A 22,047-nucleotide genomic window follows, 5' to 3' on the forward strand; every position below is an offset into this window, starting at 1 on the left:
GGTTTTTTGGTGAGTGTTTTAGAAAGCGAAAGAACTTTTGGTAAATCATATTATTATCCTCTAATCTGGAAACATTACAGCAAGTTGACAGTTGAATGTGTATTCCACCTCTTGTGATTACAGGCGGGTTTTTATTACTGAAGAGTCTGTGCCTCACCTCTCTCTCCTTAGCCTCTGAAAAGCTCATTCCCCATATCTTTCCTTCCAGTAAGGAATCGACATAAATGTGACAAAATGGCTTCTCAGGCAATTTCATCTGAGGAACTAAACAGAGTCCTAACGCAGTAAAAATGAGGAAAGGAGGCATCTGGGGCTGCCAAACAGACAGCTTGCTGTGCCACAAATGGGGGATTGGCACACATTTAACACATATGCCAGGGCCTGCTGTGTCTTACGTGAGTGTAAAGGCTGAGCTGACGAGGGGAGGAGGGGTAGGTTTGAGTGGAAAAAGGCAGTTTAAAGAGAGTCTGGCCAAACTGGTTGCTGAAGAAGAGATCTAGAGTGTGTACAACCCCTTCTTGGAAGTCAGAGGTGAATATGACATTCTCAGCTTCTTCTGAAGAACAAATTAAATGAGGAGGGTTGTAACTGCAGCTATGGAGACATAGGGTATATCCTGGGAAGAGCTTAGAACTGAACCAGAGGGCAAAGAAAGATCTGTACATAATTCAGGAAGAGATATTTACTACCACAGGAGCCCATTCTCAGCTTAGGAGAGATGAAATCCCATCTCGTCTGGAAACTCAAGCCAGGAAATGTTTATTGAGCACTGGTAGTTCTATGTACGTGGCAGGAATTCAATTCAGTCAACACAGTGCCTTCTAGTTTAGGGCCCTTTGGAAGGGACAATAGAAGAGGAACAAGGAGTTTGGGAAACTCTTCCTAGGCCAGATGCTGTCCAACATGGCTCTACTATAGACAGAAGCCTCTCTGCTGCCCGTGAAATCAAAAATGAAAGCTCTCAGGGCTTCTCTCTCTGTGTGAGGCATCTCTAGCTAGCAGAGTGATTTAACACTATTCTGCTGAAAATCCAATAGAGCTTCTGCTTTTTAATTGGAAACATTGTAATATCAGGTCTTTTCACATTCCATGTACTTCTTAGATTGTAAAACTAATATATAAGTGCCTCAAAAACACGGTAGTTTTGAATAGCAGCTGGTATTCCCATTTCCGGATCAAAATGATTTAGAAGGCATAAGAGCAATTTTTCTCTGTTGCTGAAAGCTCCCAAATTGTCTGGACCTTTTTCAAGTCTCATAACAAATGAGAATAAATATGCCTTCCATTTAATGAAATATATGCATGTATTACCTGATAGAGTGTGTTGGCCAATGGTTGGGCAGGGAATATCTTGGGATACAGAAAATATTCACAAAAGTCATTCTTTGTGATAGCATGGGAAATTAGAGGATTCATTTCATTTGCCTCCACCTAACCTGCAGTTAAATACGATGATGTATTCTTGCAGAGGAGCCTCACCAGCAGGCACATAAGCTGCTCTAAAGTACTCATGATGTGGGAGAAGGGATCCAGGAAGACTTGGTCCCTGTTAATGGGACAAACAGGAGATACACATGGGGACAAAGAGAAGACAAAACAAAGTAGCATCTAACTGAGTAATAGAATATGTAAGGCCGATTAGATACTGAAAGGAATTTATCCTTGGGAAAACCTCCCTGGGTACTTGAGCTGAGGAAAACAGATTCACATTCACCTGGCCAAGTATTGGCTTTAAATGAGTGTGGATACAAACACATCTCCTGCAGAGGCATGGGTTTAGAGACAATGGAGAGGATGGATATGTGTAACCAGAGTGTCATTTCCAACACTACTAGGAAGTAAGGCATTGGAAGAGAGTGTTGCTTCCTTATGGAGAATGCACTGCAAAAAATTCAGCATAGCTCGCCATTGTTCTGAGATTTCAGGGGTCAAGACCTCAACTTCTCAGGGTGCCTTTGTAGGTGGTCAACAACTGTCTGTCGAATGTGTATAAACTTCTGAATCATGAGCAGCCCTGGACAAAGATATCTTTTTCTAAGCATAGACTCAGTAACAACCAATCAGAAAATAAAGTTCTACCTAAGTTTCCAAATTAGAATAAGATAGATGCCAAACTCAGAAACTCAAATAGAACTCAGAGACCTAATTAGCCACTTATTACTTCCAAAATGTTACTGAGTTATTTTACAACCTTAAACTAAATCATATAAAAATCCACTCAGCTTATGAGTAAGTTTTGTCAATACTGATTATGCTGGGAACCTCAGGCATGTGCCAAGTACATTACCATGCTGTTGTTTTTCCAGTATTATATAAAACCTTCAAGTTTTCCAAACTTGAACCACTGTAATGCTGACTTCTGTGGGTTAGGAAAAGAAAAATAAAGGAGCCTTTTAGAGAAGGTTAATTTAAAAGATAAGCATAATTTGCACGTAAGGAAACATCAAACCAGAGTAAGGTGCTACTCTTTCAATAATGCTTTCCCAAACTGAAGCATGAACAATCTTTACTGAGGCATAATTATAGGAAATTTGCTTAAGGGAACACAGAAGCATAGACTTCATTTTCAAAAGCTAGCATTTGCCTTCTCATCAGCTTTGCCTCGTGAATAATTAGATTCATTCATCAGCCTCTTTGTTCACTGTAACAGCCTCCAATCAAGCGCTTGCCTGTTCTGCACAGCGTGTGGGGAGGCAGTCGCGTAGGCTCCTTGGAGAAAGCAGAAGTTTGGCTTCAGGAGGATGCACAGACCCATTCTCAAGCCTGTCAGAGTGAGTTAGGTCCTGTCTCTGCACACCTCCTCCTCAAAACTACATGAAAGATTTAGTACCCATTGGTAGTTTTAACTCATTCTCATTCAACATTCATAAGTTGGCATTTTCAGCTGAGAAGCCCTTTAGGATATAAATGAGGAAATTTCCCTGGGAGAATCGGGGGTGGGATGGGGAATTTGTTCTTTAGGCTGCATATCGGGGGTGGGAAGGGGAATTTGTTCTTTAGGCTGCATATTCCGAGCACAGATTTGCTGAGCAAGGAAGTCTGTTCCGGTGCTAGTGGGGCCCAGTACTGTGGCTTCTCACCAGGTAGACCCACCACTGGTTTGCATCTTAAGGCAGCACTTACGAAGTAAACTCACCGCCCCCCTTCTTCCTTCCTTCACAGCATTTCCCTCCTTATACCATAGGCTCAAGTTTCTTTGAAAAATGTTTTAAAGTACCTATCACGTGCCAGGTACTGTGTTAAATACTTTATGATCTCATTAATCTTCAGAATAACCCTAGGCAGTAGCTACTATTACTAGTCCATTGTAGAAATCAGGAGACTGAAGTTTCAAGAGGTTAAATAACTCACAGAAATGTAATTCCAGTGCTTTGGGAGACTGAGTCAGGAGGATCACTTGGGGCCAGGAGTTCAAGACCAGCCTGGCAACACAGTGAGACCCCCATCTCTACCAAAAAAAATAATTAGCCAAGTATGATGGCATGTGCCTGTAGTCCCAGCTACTCAGGAAGCTAAGGCAGGAGGATCTGTTGAACCCAGGAATTCACGGCTGCAGTGGGCTAGGACTGTATAACTGCACTGCAGCCCGGGCAACAGAGCCAGACCTTGTCCCCAGTAAAGAAATAAATAACTCAGAGGTCACACAAGTGACAAAGCCAAGTACATATTCCCACTCCAGAATCTGAGTTTTTGGCCCCCACCCTATACTTGCATAGAAAAGACAACACACACACACACAGACACACAAGCAAAATCAGCTATAATCTCATCACTCAAAGGTAACCCTTATTAACACTTTACAGATGTTTTCACATATGTAAAACTAGATTATCTTTGAATAAAAATGAAATAACACAATAGCTTCTATTTTGTAGACTACTGCTTTTCACTTAGCAACATAATCTAAACACTTTTCCCTTGTCGGTGGTGTTCGCAGGAAAAAATCAAACTGTAAAAAGTATTTTACAGAGGTTTATTCTGAGCCAATCTGAGTGACTATAGCCTGGGGAACACCGTCTCAAGACGTCCTGAGAAGGCATGCTTGCAGTGGTCAGGTTACGCTTTGGTTTTATACATTTTAGGGAGACAGGAATTGTGGGTGAAATTACACATCAATACATGGAAGGTATACACTGGCTCAGTCTGAAAAAGTGAGACACTTGAAGTGAAGACTTACGAGTCATAGGTGGGTGTTAGGGATTCTTTAGTTGACAATTGGTTGAAAGAGTTAAGCTTTGTCTGAAACCTCGACGTCAGTAGAAAGACATGCTTAAGAGAAGGGAGTCTGCTGTCATGTGAGGCTGTACCAGAGTCAGGTGGGAAAGTGAGCCACATTATACTGGGTCATTACAAAAACCTACTTAATGAGATTTTATGGTTCACAGGGTGTGATTTAACTCTTGCCTTGAATAGCCTTAGGTCTTGTTTATAATCTTGTATCTTATGGTCACAAAGAGTCTGTTTTGTCAGTCTTATGATTTCTATTTTAACCTTAATGCTGTCACTTATGCCTAACTTCTAAGAGGACATGAATTGTGTCTGACCTCCGTTCCCGTCACGGCCAAGAACTCAGTTTTTCAGGTTTTTTGGGGGTCCCCTTGGTTAAGAGGGGCTCCATTCAGCAGGCTGGGGGTCTTGGGATTTTACTTCTAGTTCACAGTGGCTATTCTCCTTCAATGTGATTTTTGGATGACTGGTATTCCAACATGTGGATGATCCACTGTTTAATTCTAAAAACGTGCTGCAGTGTACGTCTTTGTACATAATCTTTGTGAACCTAACTCTGAGCAGCTGCTGTGGCAACCTGAAGGCAACAGGCCTGGAGAATAAAGGACTGGCTGAAGCAGAATCTCTGCCCAACTGAGTCTTGTCTCCACTGAGGCCATGACCATCCAATGGCACAAATCGCACCATGACTCGTAGCACCTCTGGTCTTGCTGCTTTTTATCAAGTTGGTATAACTATGATTAAAGCTTTTGTTGAACTACTGTTATCTTTTGTTCCACATGGCTATATGGTTATTATGCAGTTATTTTATATTTACTAGTTATTTTACATTTTGTTATATAGTTACTTTGCACTGAAGAAAGCAAAGTTCTTTTATCTGAGGAAGGCAAATCCTTTTAAATTATCAGGTTAGGGGAGGGCATGAAAATGAGACAGCAATCATGTTGTAACTCCCCACTTTGAGCTATGTATTCATCTCTTGAAACCACTTACTATTGCCATAAATAGCTGTACATTAACTTAATAATGCCACACTGGACACTATAACCCACATCCTGTAGCTTAAAAACATACAGCCAATCACGTGTATGTCTATGTAACAAACCTGCATGTTCTGCACATGTATCCCAGAATTTAAAATATATTAAAAAAAAAAATGACATTTAAAATACCACACCAAAACAAACAAACAAACAAACAAACATATAGCCAATCACTGATCAATGTTATTTCTGCAAAGCAACGAGAATTCCTGACAAACAACTTTGTATCAGCCCACTCTGTCACCCTTTTTGCCTTTAAAAGCCTGTTTGTAACAAAGGCTGAAGGGAGCTCATATCCAACGTTAGTTAAGTCTAAGTCTTCTGGGCAGCTGCCCTCACTTTGGCTCAAGTAAACTCTTTAAATTACATTTTGTGCCTCAGCCTCTTCCTTTTAGGTTGGTAGCGTATACTCTTTCCTCAAGAGGAACCATAATTTATCAGTTTCCTTAATAAGCCTACAAAACTGTGTATCTCCACACTCCCTCTGCTATGGTTTGAAGATGTTCCCTCCAAAATTCAGGTGTTAAAACTAAACGGCCAGCCAGGCATGGTGGGTCATGACTGTAATCCCAGTACTTTGGGAGGCCAAGGCGGGTGGATCACCTGAGGTCAGGAATTCCAGACTATCCTGGCCAACATGGTGAAACCTCACCTCTAATAAAAATACAAAAATTAGCTGGGTGTGGTGGCGTAGGCCTGTAATCCCAGCTACTCAGGAGGCAGAGGTTGCAATGAGCTAAGATTGCACCACTGCACCCCAGCTTGGGCGACAGAGTGAGACTCTGTCTCAAAACAAAACAAAACTAAACTAAATGGCCAATGTGATAGTGTTGTTGGCCCCACTGTTGGTGGGGCCTTTTAAAGGTATTTAAACCACTGGGCTCCTCCATTTTGAATGGTATTAAATGGCCTTATAAAGGGACTTGACAGACAGGATTGGTCCTCTTTTGCCCTTCCACCTTCTGCCATGAAATGCTACAGCAAGAAGGTCCTCACCAGATGCCAGCACCTTGTACATCCTAGCCTTCAGAATTGTAAGAAATAAATTTCTGTTCTTTATAAATTATCCAGTCTCAGATAAGTTTCTGTTTTTTATAAATTACCTAGTCTCAGATATTCTGTTATAGCAACACAAAATGGACTAAAACACCTTCAAATCATCTTTCAAAGAAAGTTAAAAGGGAGGGAGCGAAAAACAACCAGGAGGGTAGTGAAACATTAATACCCTTGACTTTTTCTTGAGAAGGAAATCACTTAATACCTCTGGCCCAAGTTTGGGTTAATTAGCCATATGGATGAGTGAAGAACTTAGAACACCTCAGCAAACTGCACATATTTTCCTAAGTATGATCCATACCCCATCATCTAACTGGGCAAATGACCAGAAAAAATAATGTAGAAAAAAACATTCAAAATGTTCTTATTTCTGATCTCCATAGGAGCTTATTAAAGGAACAGAAACATAAACCAAAGTAGTTTGAATTATATCAACCCTTCAAATGTCATTTTCAATGTCACTTTCAAGCGCTATTTTCTATTAGGAGACAGATACTATGTAAATTTCCACGAAAATTAGCATTGATATAGCATTCTATACTTTCAAAATGCTTGTACCATCAATTACTAATTAGCATAACATTTCAGAGCCATCCTAAGCTTTAAAGAAATTCCTTTCTAGCATGGTTCCCTTCATATGAAGAAAGTTATTCCTTCACCACCTTCTAGGTCCCAACCATGTCAGAACAAAGTTGTTCAACCCTTCTAAATCTCCTGATTTTAAATTTAGCCGCTTGCCACATGCTTAGTCTCTCCCAGAGAAAAACAGTATACTCAGTGTTATAAAAATCAAGGCTCAACCCGAAATCTGGGAAATTTGAAGTGTACTCTATATAGTGCTTTATACACCCAGAGCTTGCACTGTTTATTCAACTAACATTTATTTATTGCCTACACACATGTCAGTCATCAAGTCTCCATCTTGCCCTCATTGAGGTTAAAGTCTAGAAGTAGAAACCTGCATTACAGTGTGGTGACGCTCAGAGAGAGGGAAACCCTGGAAGGTGAAGGGGAATGGGGAGGGGCAGACGGCTCAGCTCGGAGGGAGGTGGGAGAGGCCTCCTGGGGAAACCTTGATGAGAACTTTGGAATGTCTCTGCTGCCATTTGAGTTCCATATTTTTTTTTTTTAACCAATCCTATTTCTAGACCAGTGCTATTATTTACTTAATTACACTTAAATTTAAACTGATACATTCTTTGCTTTGCCCCAAGTATTACTAATCATAAAATAATGTGTTTGATGTACTAGTTACTTTATCCTAATACATAATAAAATAATACAATCAAATAAAAAATTCAGCAAGCTGCCAAAAAAATGGTAAAGCAAGGAAGGGACAGGAAGAACGTATGACTTTTAGGAGCCTCATTCAGTGTGGAGAACAGAACACAGTTAACACTGGAGTCAGGAAAAACTGTTAGGATGTCATTTGCAATCATTCCAGAGAAACGATAAAGGCCTAAGTTAGAGTAGTAGAGGTAGGGAGGGAAAAGAACCACTTCCAGAAATGTTAAGACTGCACATGTAGAAGTGCAGACCGATTTGATTTTGAAGATTAGAGGAGGAGAAGGAAATCAAGGCTAGCTCTAGGTTTCTTTGGGGGGCAAACATAACGATAATCAGGTCATTTACTGAGATAAAACTTAATGGAAGAAGAACTTGGAGGGCCAGGTGGGGTGGTACATCCATTTCATTTTGGATACATTGATTTTGAGGTATTCCATGAATATCCAAGAGGAAATGTGAAGTTTGCTGTTGAATATTTGCGCCTGGAACTCAGGAAAAACAATGTGTGGGCCATCTGCATATCGGTGATGAATGAAGCCACAGAAGCAGAAGCAGAAGCAATCAATGCAGCAAGAGTGAAGAAAGTGTAGAGAAGGGAAGAGGAAGAGAAAGAAGAGAAGAAGCTAATGTTTAAGGGAAAGATAGTGTATTTAAAATCGGCAAAAGAGACTGAGAAAGCATGGCCAGAGACAGAAAGGAAATATAGAGTGAAACCAAGGGACTAGACAGTTCCAAGGAAAAGAAAAAAGCAGTACACAGTGTTCAAAGCTGAAGAAAGGTCATGTGATGCAAGGTCTAAGATATTCCCACCGAGTTCCATACCTGGAAGTCCTCCGGGACTTTGACAAGGTAGTTTCAGTGGAGTCAGGGCGGAGTCAGGCTGCTGTGGTTGGAGGACTGCACAGGGGTAGGAACAGTGGTGCATGAACCTGAACATGAAGAAAAGGGCAGGCATTGGGTAAGGCGCACCTGCCAGAGGGGATCCAGGATGGATAGTGCCAAGTTCTTTTTCCTTTCCCCATATTGACTTGAGTGTTTAGACGTTGAGGGGAGAGAGCCATTTAAAAGGCAAAGGGTAAATGTAAAGGTAAGAGAGAAAAAAACTTGACTGAAATTCCTGAGAAAGTGGGACCAGATGTCTCAGGTGGAAGAGAGCCTTGGAAGAGAATCAGAGACACCCTCCTTCTGAGGCTGAAGGAAAGGAGGTGGAGATGCATGTGGATACGGAAAATGTACTGGGATGGAGCACTGTGATGGGAGAGTCCCAGGCTGATAGCCTCCAGTTTTGTTTGTTTGTTATGTTCAGTAAGTAAGAGACATGATCTTATGAAGAGGAAAGATGTTGGTTAGGGGACATAGAGTGTGAGTATAGCTATGAGTATTTGGAATACCTTTTCCTGTGTATGACATAGGAGGAAGTTAGTAGAATTACCATGCATGAGAAAGGGATGGAAGGAAATGAGCTAAAAAAATAGATAAAATATAGTATGGGAAGAAGGTGGGCACAGAAATAATAGGTCATGGCCAAGGTTCATGCTGAACAGCCTGCTGGAAACAACAGAAATAGAGCTTTGCATCTTAACTCACAACAGTTCTTGTGACATTGATTTAAAAAGCAGGTGCAATTGGGATGTCCACGGAGTCACAGAAGTAAGAGATCTTACTCACTAATGAGGATAATGAATATTCTCTGTCTGGCTACTCCAGGCAAGGCAGGAACTGCTCTGTCGGAAGACAACATGCCTCTAGCCAGTCATGGTGGCCCACACCTGTAATCCCAGCACTTGGGGAGGCCAAGGTGGGAGGATGGCTTGAGCCCAGGAGTCTGAGACCAGCCTGGGCAACATAACAAGACTATCTCTATAACAAAGAAAAAAAAAAGAAAAAAAATAGTCTCTAGTACCCTTCAGAACATACATGTGGATGTGTGAACACGGATGTGGAGATGAGGGTTTCTGAAAGCCCTTATGATTCTGGGGATCCCATGATCAGTATTTTTAGCAACTAGCTTTTCTGTTTGGGACTGAAAAAAATAGAAAAGCTGCTGGCTAAAAATGCTGACCATGGGATCTCTTGGAATTATAAGGGCTTTCTGAAAGATTGCCATTTGTTCTCTTATTTATATCTTTATTCCTCTTCAGTGCCTTTTTTTTTTTTTTTTTTTTTGAGGTGGACTCTCACTCTGTCACTCAGGCTGGAGTGCAGTGGTGTGATCTCGGCCCGCTGCAACTTCCGCCTCCTAGGTTCAAACAGTTCTCCTGCCTCAGCCTCCCGAGTAGCTGGGATTACAGGTGCATGCCACCAAGCCTGGCTAATTTTTGTATTTTTAGTAGAGATGGGGTTTTACCATGTTGCTCAGGCTGGTCTCAAACTCCTGACCTCGTGATCCACTTGCCTTGGCATCCCAAAGTGCTGGGATTACAGGCATGAGCCACCGTGTGTGGCCCTTTTCTTTTCTTTTCTTTTCTTTTTTTTTAAGCAGGGTCTCACTCTATCGCCTGGCTGGAGTGCAGTGGTGGATCATAGCTCACTGATCACAGCTCACTGCAGTGTGGAACTCCTGGGCTCAAATGATCCTCCCACCTCAGCCTCCCAAAGTGCTGGCATTACAAGTGTGAATCACCACACCCAGCCTCTTTCCACCTCTTTTTTTTTTTTGAGATGGAGTCTCGCTCTGTCACCTAGGCTGGAGTGCAGTGGCGTGATCTCGGCTCACTGCAGGCTCCACCCTCCGGGGTTCACGCCATTCTCCTGCCTCAGCCTCCCGAGTAGCTGGGACTACAGGTGCCCACCACCACGCCCGACTAATTTTTTGTATTTTTAGTAGAGACAGGGTTTCACTCTGTTAGCCAGGACGGTCTTGATCTCCTGACCTCGTGATCCGCCCGCCTCGGCCTCCCAAAGTGCTGGGACTACAGGCGTGAGCCACTGCGCCCGGCCTCTTCACCTCTTAAAGAACATCATCCCCAAATTCTAGCATCCCTAGAATAGAAATACATAAAGCCACAACTAGATGAAATAGATAAAATTCTGCTTCTCTCCTGTCACAAGGTTGGATATGCATATAATTTCCTTGAAAATGCTATTCCTGCCAAGGTTCTTATGTATTAGGGATAAAAATAAAAACTGTAGCACAAGATTCTGTGTTTTAGAGCAAATGTTTAGATTTTATGTGTTTAGACGGGTACGACTATATTATATGTATCGGATGAACCCTTGTGAAAGTTTAAACACATTGAATTGCAGACTTAACTTGGGTAGCTCTTAGAACAGAGACCGAAAACACAGATGGGGAGTCACTGGTGTCACCAGCTGAACAATTCCAATACAAACTGAAGCCAGCAAGAGTTAGCACACAACCATACAGGCAAACGAACCAGCTGCATTCCCAAAGACGATCTGTAATGCATGATTAAAACCGGGGCTTTTCTTTCATCGGAAAATCACAGACCTAGGCTTGTAATTTAGAAGCAAAAATAAATCCAGTCTGGTCTAGTGGCACTGACAGGTCAAACACAAATAGTACACACTTGGGTAAATTAAGGCAACAGCTATAGTGGATGTCATTTACTAACAGTTTATTATGAGGTAGGCACCTGCACCAGACACTTTTTATATATTATTTAATTTAATTCTCATAGCTCTCAGGGAGGTTATTATTATCCTCATTTAACTGAAAAAAAAAAAAGAAAAGAAAAGGCTGGGCTCAGTGGCTCACGCCTGTAATCCCAGCATTTTGGGAGGCCGAGGCAGGCGGATCACCTGAGGTCAGGAGTTCCACACTAGCCTGGCCAACATGGTGAAACCCCATCTCTACTAAAAATACAAAAATTAGCCAGGCATGGTGGTGGGCAGCTGTAATCCCAGCTACTCAGGAGGCTGAGGCAGAAGAATCGCTTGAAACCAGGAGGTGGAGGTTGCAGTGAGCCAATGTCACACCATTGCACACCAGCCTAGGCAACAAGAGTGAAATTCTGTCTCAAACAACAACCACCACCACCACCACCGCCACCACCGCCACCACCGCCACCACCAAGGCTCGGGAAAAGTGCCGGCCTATGGTTACACCACACAGTAATGACAAGTTTAGAATTTTAGCACAAGGTCTGGGCCACAAAAGTACCTGTTCGTAGTTATTATGCTAATCACTAAAAAACACAATGTGGCCAAACAAGCATAGGATGAGAAGTTCCTGCCTTGCTGCCAAATATTTTGGTGTGCTGTAAAGAAAGGTGGAAGACAGAATCCCTTGCAATACATTTTGACGGCAGCGTATAGGACAAAGGCACCAGCCTTCAGGCAATCAAGCATGAGCCTCTCAAGTGGCATTCACTTTGAGAAGGTGTGAAATGAAAGCAAATATTGGAAAAACATGCCTGGGTGACCGTCAGGGCACCCTGACTTCCATCTGGGCCATTACCAGAGCAGACCCAATACAAGGCAGCTTCATAAGCCTTCTGTCCAGAGGATTCCACATTCATGATAACCATGAGGACTGTCCTTCACTTGAAATGTTCAGCTTCCTTAACGATGGCAACCTTTCAGACAGTGGAAATGAAAGCTAGAATAATATAAAGTTTACTCTAGGGAAACTACCAAATTATACTTATAATGCTTACATTAAATTAGCACATACAGGCATACGTACTTGTAGAGTTAGGTTTTGGAATAATTATAAAGCAGTAAAACCTAAGTAAAAAAGGCCTCAATAAGCTATCCTCCACTGATTTGGAGTAAGCTGTTCCAAAATCACCTTGTAAAATGCAGAGTTGGAAACTAGGGCAGCTTGCATTAACTTAAAAAATTATGCATGCTCTAAATGACGAGTTAATGGGTGCGGCACACCAACATGGCACATGTATACATATGTAAATAACCTGCACGTTGTGCACATGTACCCTAGAACTTAAAGTATAATAAAAAAAGTTACGCATGCTTCTATGCTCAGATTTAGGAATCTATTTTCCCTTTCAAAGATTTTGTTAAGCCTAATCCATGAATGTGAAAATAAAAATATGGATTATCAATGATGAATGAGTACAGCTTTCTGGAATTTAAATAAGCAATGGCAAAGATCATATTTAGAATTCGACAGAAAGAATTCAGCAGCTCCCTGTCCTTTTAAAAGAACACCAGAACTCAACAATTTAAAAATACAGTGCTATTAACAAGAGTGAAAGAGCTTTAGTCTTATTTCAATTAAGATTTTGACTTTAATGAATAAAATTTAGTCACAAGTAAAGGCCAATTAAATGTCTACCATTAGCTCAATGCTTTGCGGGATCATAACACAAATGACCTAAAGATGCCCAGCCTGGGCTCATTAGGTCCCTGTGGCTATTGGTTATTCACTAACACGGGTAAGGCTCTGTCTAATTGGCTCACTTACTTGCCATACAGTGCTAACGAGGGAAAGTTGGGGTCGCTTTTAAACTGGGTGGCTGAGATAGTCACTCAGCAAACGTATGACTTGAGTCACAAAGGGAGCAGATGAGCGGATGTAGAGGGCTGAGCACTGTCACGGTGACCAAGAGTTCACCCCAAGAGCATGCTTTGTATTGCCTTTATAAACAAAAAAAAAGTAACAGAAAGGAAACAATGTGGATAAAAAGATAGAGAAATCTAGAAATTTAATTTTAAAATCTCATGGGGAGAAAATCTGAAGATCTATTTCTCTATCTGATTTGAATGTCCCTCAAAAATCATTCGTTTAAACTTAATCCCCACTGTGGCATTATTAAGAGGTGGGGTCTTTGGGAAGTGACTGAGTCACGAATGTATTGGTATCTTGTAGCGGGGGCTGAAAGGAACAAGCTTAGATTCTTTTGTGCCCTTCTGTCTTATCCGCCACGTGAGGACACAGCGTTTTTTCCCTCTGGGGCATGCAGTAACAAGGCGCCATCTTGGAAGCAGAGAGCAGCTCTCAGCAGACACTGAACCTACTGGTGCCTTGATCTTAAACTTCCAGACCCCAGAATTTTGAAAAAATCAGTGCCTGTTCTTTATAAATTGCCCAGTCTGTTACTACAGCAGCACAAATGAACTAAGACTATCTATCTATCTATCTATCTATCTATCTATCTATCTATCTATCTATCTAATATCTATCTTTCTATGTATCTGTCATCTCTGTGTATCTGTCATCTACCTATCTTCTTTCTTTTTCTCTCTTCTTTCTTTCTTTTTTCTATTACTAAATCTATCTATCTATCTATCTATCTATCTATCTATCTATCTATCTCTACCTGCTATCTATCTTCTATCTATATCTACCTACCTATCTTCTTTCTGTCATTTACCTACCTATCATCTGTCTATATCTATATCTACCTCCCCACCTTCTATCTATCTGCCATTTATCTATGTCTTTCTAGGTATCTGTCATCTAACTATCTACCTACCTTCTATCTATGTATCTTCTATCTATCTGAAGAATCCAAAAAGGAAAGAAAATTCTAGACACATGAATGCTCTGGCAAAACAAAACAAAACCTTGTAAAAAAAAGTTTTGTTATCAGCTCCTTAAAGTTATCACAAAACATATATAGGTGGCACAGACTAAGCTCTATGTTTAATCACTTGTAGGTCTGTGTGCAGGAGAGAAGGGAGGGAGAGGAAAATACACGTTTGATTCTAACAGACTGAAAGCTTGCAACACCAGCTGAGCAGGACTGTGTTAACACCCCAAGCCCACCGTATGCTGGACCATCAGGAGAAAGAGGCACAGCATGGAGGTCCCCAAGCTCTAGGATGAATTTCCTTCTGTGGTTGTGTAACTGGGCTGATCACTGGCAATAAGGAGCGATCTACCATACAACATGGTGATGATAGTTAATAACAACGTACAAGATTGTATTCTTGAAAATTGCTAAGGAAGTAGATTTCAAGTGCTCTCACCACAAAAAATAAGTATAGGAAATAATGCGTTTGCTAATGAGCTCAACGTAGCCATTCCACAACGTATACAGATTTCAAAACATGTTGCACATGATAAATATATGTGACTTTCACTTTTCAGATAAAATCAATTTAAAAGATTTAATTTGTTTTAAAGACCAAACAACAGCACCTAGTGACAGAGTTTAGCCCATAAGTGAAATTCGTTATTTGTATGGTCACTCTCTCTTAGCAGATGATGTCAGTAGGAACAATCGCCTGAGCCTTTTCATGCCTGTCACGTTTCCCACTGAATGTTTGCTATCCCTCTTCTTTTTAGAACCAAGCTCTCATGATTAGCCCCTCTTTTTTCATTTGGGTTGCGATTCATCATGCTGCATAGCTAGGAATATGATTTCTGATATCTTTCTTGTCTACCCCAGGAGACTGTCTCTTCTCCAGTGTATTTCAGGTTTCTGGTTTCATTGTATTGCTTCCCTATAGAAATTGCATTATAAAAACCGATTTGAATAACTTCCTTCCTGTTTCAGATAATAGAGCAGTTTTTGCTTATTTATATTTTTGGATAGGCACACTTCCTATCACTGAATGCTCTAGCTTTCTTAAAAAGCAGCACAGCCTGAATTCTCCGAATTTCCATCCACTGAGTATGGTCACTGCACTACAAAGAAGCCCTGTTACGAGAGGTTTGGTTTAGAATCTACTTCTCTCAGTGTGGTATGAGGAATGGTCATTTTAATTTAATTAACTTATTAAAGTTGAAAGTTTCTAAGTTGAATTTTCTAGTTTATTACTAAATATTTTAAAATAAAACATTACTGTGAATCATTGATTCTGAAACATTTGGTCTTCACATTTCAACATCTCTGACATTGCAATGCATCTTATGATTGCTACAGACCAGGTGGCACGTTGTGACAAAGTTGTCACTGCGTTATTCCTGGTGGCATGACAGAGCTCTTGAAGTTTCCCAATATTCAGTCAACAAACCATTTAAGGACCCTTTGAGGAAAGAATACAAGATCTGGTTATTGTCTGAATATCTTGCTTTGACATATTCTGGTAAGCTTCAAAAACAAGCGGGATGGAATTCTGATTAGAAAAAAAGAGACAACAGTAATGCATTCTGTTTCTTAAAGCTACATAGCACCATCGACACTCTTGGTGGTACAGAGACAATGCTGAGTGGAAAGCATGGGCATCAACCGCTGTTGCAAAAAGTGATTCAGAAACATTGGACTCTGTGTAGATGTTTTAGGAATTTCTTGATCACTTTATTTCACTTATCACTTGGTCTTCTCTACCAAATTCTGAACTCTTTGAAGTTAGGGGAAGGCTCATGTCTTAGTCACCTTCCTCTCTTTAAAGCCCAACTTGTTGGCACATGACAGATAGTCAAGGAATAATCGTTGGATTAAACATTAATGAACGATGGAGAAAAAGTAGATGGTAAGATCAACCAGGGTAAAGAGATGAAGGTGAAAGGGAAAATACTATGTGTAAGGCTTAAAAATGGACTTGGTCAGGCATGGTGGCACATCGTGCCTGTAGTCCCAGCTACTGGGGAGGCTGAGGTGGGAGCATCACTTGAGCCCAGGAGTTCAAAGCTGCAGTGAGCTATAATAGTGCCAATGTACTACATCTTGGGTGACAGAGCTAGGCATCACCTCTCTCTCGCTCTCAAAAAAAAAAAAAAAAAAAAGAAAAGAGAGCTTGTAAATTAACAAGGAAAAAAGGAAAATAAGGGTATTTCAGGCACAGGAAAAAGCATATTTTGAGAAATGCGGCCCTAAAAATGTAGGCTGTGTTGTTTGGGAATCACAATTAGCTTTCAGACACTTGAAAAGTCAATTATAGTAAATAGTAAGAATGAGACTGAAACGAGAGATTTCAGACCCTGAGGTTTCAAATGCTTTTTTCAAAAAAAAAAAAAAAAAAAAAAAGAAAAAGAAAATGTGGACTTAACTTCTAGGTCACTGATTCTGAATCTTTTATGACATTTATTTCACTCACCATTTTATCATCCAACCATGAATAAATAAAAGCCTGCTTTTTTTTTTCAAAAGGAAATTTATGTTTTCTGACTTTATTTTTAATTGTTGCTAGGCTACAGAGGCATTAAATATCATGGTCATATGATATTTATGAATTGTCATGGTTTTGGTAGACAAATAATTCTTAATTTTCAGTTTAATTGCAACAGTAACTATAACATACAAGAATTAAAAGTACAGTGGTATCCTTGGGGGTATTTTGCTTAGGACTAAAATATACAACTAGAAATAAAAATTGTGTTAGTAATATAAAAATTCAATAATATGACTGTGCTATTACTAGGACCAGGTTTGGTGAGAAGTAGGATATCAAAAGCATTTGCTGGGAGGCATGAGCAGAGAAAACAGGACTTAAGAGAATTGTTGGCCGGGTGGGGTGGCTCATGCCTATAATCCCAACACTTTGGGAGGCCAAGGTGGGCATATCATGAGGTCAGGAGTTCGAGACCAGCCTGGTCAATATGGTGAAACCCCATCTCTACTAAAAATACAAAAATTAGCCAGGGGTGGTGGCATGCACCTATAATCCCAGCTACTTGGGGGGCTGAGGCACAAGAATCGCTTGAATCCGGGAGGCAGAGCTTGCAGTGAGCCAAGATCGCACCACTGCACTCCAGCCTGGGTGACAGAGTGAGACTCCGTCACAACAAAAAAAAAAAAAGAATTGTCATGATTACTCCCAGTAAGCCAAGTGGTGGCAGCAAGTGGATTTGAAGAAAGCAGAGGATTTTAATGACAATCTCACATCTCATTTAGCTTGTTTCTGAAGTCTACCGATTAAGATCACATGTCAGACAATGAGAAGCCATTTCACTTAGACTCCACTTTCAGCTTTTAGACTTATAAGGGTTGACAAAATGCAAAAACAAAAATGAAAAGTTGTATGAAAGCAATAGAAAGCCTTGATATTTATAAAACAAATTTATTTAAACAAATTTATGTGAAATAACTTACTAAAAATACCAAATGACTGAAATCATACCAAGTATATTCTATGAATATACATAATGAAAATAACAAAGGATAAATAGAACAATCTCCAAAGGGTATTCAATTAGGAAAAGAGGAAGTCAAACTGTCCCTGTTTGCAGATGACATGATTGTATATCTAGAAAACCCCATTGTCTCAGCCCAAAATCTCCTTAAGCTGATTAGCAACTTCAGCAAAGTCTCAGGATACAAAATCAATGTACAAAAATCACAAGCATTCTTGTACACCAATCACAGACAAACAGAGAGCCAAATCATGAATGAACTCCCATTCACAATTGCTTCAAAGAGAATAAAATACCTAGGAATCCAACTTACAAGGGATGTGAAGGACCTCTTCAAGGAGAACTACAAACCACTGCTCAATGAAATAAAAGAGGATACAAACAAATGGAAGAACATTCCATGCTCATGGGTTGGAAGAATCAATATCGTGAAAATGGCCATACTGCCCAAGGTAATTTATAGATTCAATGCCATCCCCATCAAGCTACCAATGACTTTCTTCACAGAATTGGAAAAAACTATTTTAAAGTTCATATGGAACCAAAAAAGAGCCCGCATCGCCAAGTCAATCCTAAGCCAAAAGAACAAAGCTGGAGGCATCATGCTACCTGACTTCAAACTATACTACAAGGCTACAGTAACCAAAACAGCATGGTACTGGTACCACAACAGAGACATAGATCAATGGAATAGAACAGAGCCCTCAGAAATGATGCTGCATATCTACAACTATCTGATCTTTGACAAACTGGACAAAAACAAGCAATGGGGAAAGGATTCCCTATTTAATAAATGGTGCTGGGAAAACTGGCTAGCCATATGTAGACAGCTGAAACTGGAACCCTTCCTTACACCTTATACAAAAATTAATTCAAGATGGATTAAAGACTTAAATGTTAGACTTAAAACCATAAAAACCCTAGAAGAAAACCTAGGCAATACCATTCAGGACATAGGCATGGGCAAGGACTTCATGTCTAAAACACCAAAAGCAATGGCAACAAAAGCCAAAATTGACAAATGGGATCTAATTAAACTAAAGAGCTTCTGCACAGCAAAAGAAACCACCTTCAGAGTGAACAGGCAACCTACAGAATGGGAGAAAATTTTTGCAACCTACTCATCTGACAAAGGGCTAACATCCAGAATCTACAACGAACTCAAACAAATTTACAAGAAAAAAACAAACAACCCCATCAACAAGTGGGCGAAGGACATGAACAGATACTTCTCAAAAGAAGACATTTATGCAGCCAAAAAACACATGAAAAAATGCTCATCATCACTGGCCATCAGAGAAACGCAAATCAAAACCACAGTGAGATACCATCTCACACCAGTTAGAATGGCCATCATTAAAAAGTCAGGAAACAACAGGTGCTGGAGAGGATGTGGAGAAATAGGAACACTTTTACACTGTTGGTGGGACTGTAAACTAGTTCAACCATTGTGGAAGTCAGTGTGGCCATTCCTCAGGGATCTCGAACTAGAAATACCATTTGACCCAGCCATCTCATTACTGGGTATATACCCAAAGGACTATCAATCATGCTGCTATAAAGACACATGCACACGTATGTTTATTGCAGCACTATTCACAATAGCAAAGAGTTGGAACCAACCCAAATGTCCAACAACGATAGACTGGATTAAGAAAATGTGGCACATATACACCATGGAATACTATGCAGCCATGAAAAATGATGAGTTCATGTCCTTTGTAAGGACATGGATGAAACTGGAAAACATCATTCTCAGTAAACTATCGCAAGGACAAAAAACCAAACACCGCATGTTCTCACTCATAGGTGGGAATTGAACAATGAGAACTCATGGACACAGGAAGGGGAACATCACACTCTGGGGATGGTTGTGGGGTGGGGGGAGGGAGGAGGGACAGCATTAGGAGATATACCTAATGCTAAATGACGAGTTAATGGGTGCAGCAAAACAACATGGCACATGGATACATATGTAACAAACCTGCACATTGTGCACATGTACCCTAAAACCTAAAGTACAATAATAATAAAAAAAAAAAAGAAAAAAAGGAAAATTAAGGATTACATTTCTAAATAGGCCACCGTACAGAGTAGACTGCAGTAGAAATCAGAAAAGTTTTTGGACAGAAAAATGATTTAGAAATTTATGTCATATTAAAAATAGATGCAGCTAAAGCAGTAGTAAGAGGAAATATTGTAGCTTTGCTATAGGCATGAAGTAAGAGATTCAATATTGTCAATGCCCATTTTCACCAAGTTTATCTACAGAGTCAGTGTAATTCTAACACAATTTCAGTAGTCTTATGATAAGATGGTTCTAAAATTTATTTCAAAACCTGAAGGTCCAAGAATAACTAAGGCAGTTCTAAAAGTGAAAAACAAAGATGAAAGTTATACCATCTGTAACACATATTATAAAGGCAAAGTAAACAGTATGGCATTTGTCCTAGGATAAATAAGTAGACTAAGAAAACACAGTAAAGAATTCAGGCCGGGCACGCTGGCTCACGCCTGTAATCCCAGCACTTTGAGAGGCCGAGGTGGGCAGATCACAAGGTCAGGAGATCGAGACCATCCTGGCTAACATGGTGAAACCCCGTCTCTACTAAAAACACAAAAAATTAGCCGGGCGTGGTGGCGGGCGCCTGTAGTCCCAGCTACTCGGGAGGCTGAGGCAGAAGAATGGTGTGAACCTGGGAGGCAGAGCTTGCAGTGAGTGGAGATGGCGCCACTGCACTCCAGCCTGGACGAGAGTGCGAGACACCATCTCAAAAGAAAAAAAATTCAAAGACAGAACTAAAATACAGTCACCTAATTTTTAACAATGATGCCTCGAACATGCAGTGAATAAACTTTTTTAAACAAACAACCCTCCATTAAGTATAAAAATGAACCTTTACTGCTACTTCATATCATAAGCAGAAATAAAGCCCAAACTTAACACAGACTTAAATCTGAACAGCAAAATAATATAGTATCCAGAACACAACAAAGAAAATCTCCATGACCTTGTAATGATAAATAGTTTTTATACAGGACGCAGTAAGCACCAACAATAAAGGAGCAATTAATAAATCAGATTTCATTAAAACTAAGAATTTCCATTTATGTAAACACATCATTGGAAGAGTGAAAAGACAAGCCTCAAATGGATGAAGATACATGAAATACATATATGCAACAAAGGATTCAAATCTAGCCTAATAATCAATAGGAATGGGCCAATTAAAACAAACAACAATAACGCTGGGCAAAATACTTGGAGAGGTACCTTCTCCAAGAGAATATGGAAATAGTCAATAAGCATATGAGAAGATGCTCAATATAATTAGCCATCAGAGAAATGAATATTAAAGATACAACATGATACATATCCACCAGAATGGCTAAAAAAAAAAAAAAAAAAAGGTGCCAAATTTTGCAAGGATGTGGAGCAAACAGAACATTAACATAGTGCTTGTGAGAATGTAAATTGGTACAACCACTTAGAAAACTGACTGGCAATATCTACTGAAATTGAACACATATATAGCCTATTATGTCAGCAATCCCAATCCTTAGTACATACTGAACAGAAATGTGTATGTGTAGGCATCTGAAAGACATGTACAAGAATGCTCATAGCAGCATTATATATAATAACCCAAACTAGGGAAAACCCAAACATCTACTATCAGTAGAACAGACCCATTGTATTATATTCATACAATGGAATACTATACAACAATGTAAAATAAACCACTGCTATATCTAACATGTACTGGTATTATAAACATAAAACTGAGCCAAAGAATCCAGACATAGAATTCTGTGATTCTATTTACATAAAGCTCAAAGAAAGACAAAGGTAATCTATGGTAGAGGTCCAAATAGTGGTTCCCTCTGCGGAGGGCACTGACTGCAAGGGGGATTGAGAAGGCTTTCTGAGATATCTGCAATGTCCTACATCTTGATCTGTGAAGGTGTTATGTGGGTGTGTTTACTTTGTGAAATTCATTGAGCTACATATTTAATACTTGTGCTTTTTACTGTATGCATGATATTCCTCAGGCACCCCCACACCTGCATGCAGTTTGGGTGAACATGTACGGTGATAATAACCATGTGGTGGAAGATCTCTTTGGTAGCTGTGTGGAAGATCAGATGGTGAAAGAGGAAGAGTGACCAAGGCTTGAGCAAAGTATTAACAGACCTGAAATAAGGCAGGCGGGTGAGGAGGAAATGCGGTATCTAGAAGAAAGACAGAGGGGGTAATGTCTATAGACGGTGGCTCCTTAGATGTGGCATATGAGAGTGTGGAGGTGAGCTTCTAACATGAGTGACTGAGCAGATGGAAATTTAGGTATAGGGACAGATGCTGTGTTGGTGCAGGGAAGGAAAGAAAGCATGTGAGCTGAGTCAACATGTTGCATTTGAGATGTTTAGATGAGGGATACAGGTGGAGATGATTAGGAAGTGAAATTAAGAAAGCTGATTAATAAAACC

The 22,047-nt window shown here is 40.2% G+C and overlaps 1 protein-coding gene across 7 annotated transcripts in view; it reads right to left on the reverse strand.

The window, feature by feature from the left end:
- The window catches only part of PLD5 (phospholipase D family member 5), a 451,018-nt gene that overhangs the window by 178,762 nt on the left and 250,209 nt on the right, over positions 1 to 22,047 (reverse strand). Inside the window, exons 1-2 of one of the 7 annotated variants that reach the window (XM_058430454.1) lie at positions 13,003 to 13,131; positions 2,288 to 2,359 (exon numbers count right to left, since the gene is read on the reverse strand). The exons of 5 other annotated variants lie outside the window; for them this stretch is intronic. Coding sequence is in view for 1 of the 2 variants with exons in the window: in XM_058430449.1 (XP_058286432.1) it covers positions 8,436 to 8,538 (103 nt within the window). In the remaining variant the exon portion in view is untranslated. Of the gene's footprint in view, positions 1 to 2,287; positions 2,360 to 8,435; positions 8,540 to 13,002; positions 13,132 to 22,047 lie in introns of those variants that run through there. One more of the 7 variants, XM_058430449.1, reaches the window with a different exon arrangement.

Source organism: Hylobates moloch, unplaced genomic scaffold (genome assembly GCF_009828535.3).
Source record: "Hylobates moloch isolate HMO894 unplaced genomic scaffold, HMol_V3 SCAFFOLD_18, whole genome shotgun sequence".
In the NCBI taxonomy this organism is placed as follows: Eukaryota; Metazoa; Chordata; class Mammalia; order Primates; family Hylobatidae; genus Hylobates; species Hylobates moloch.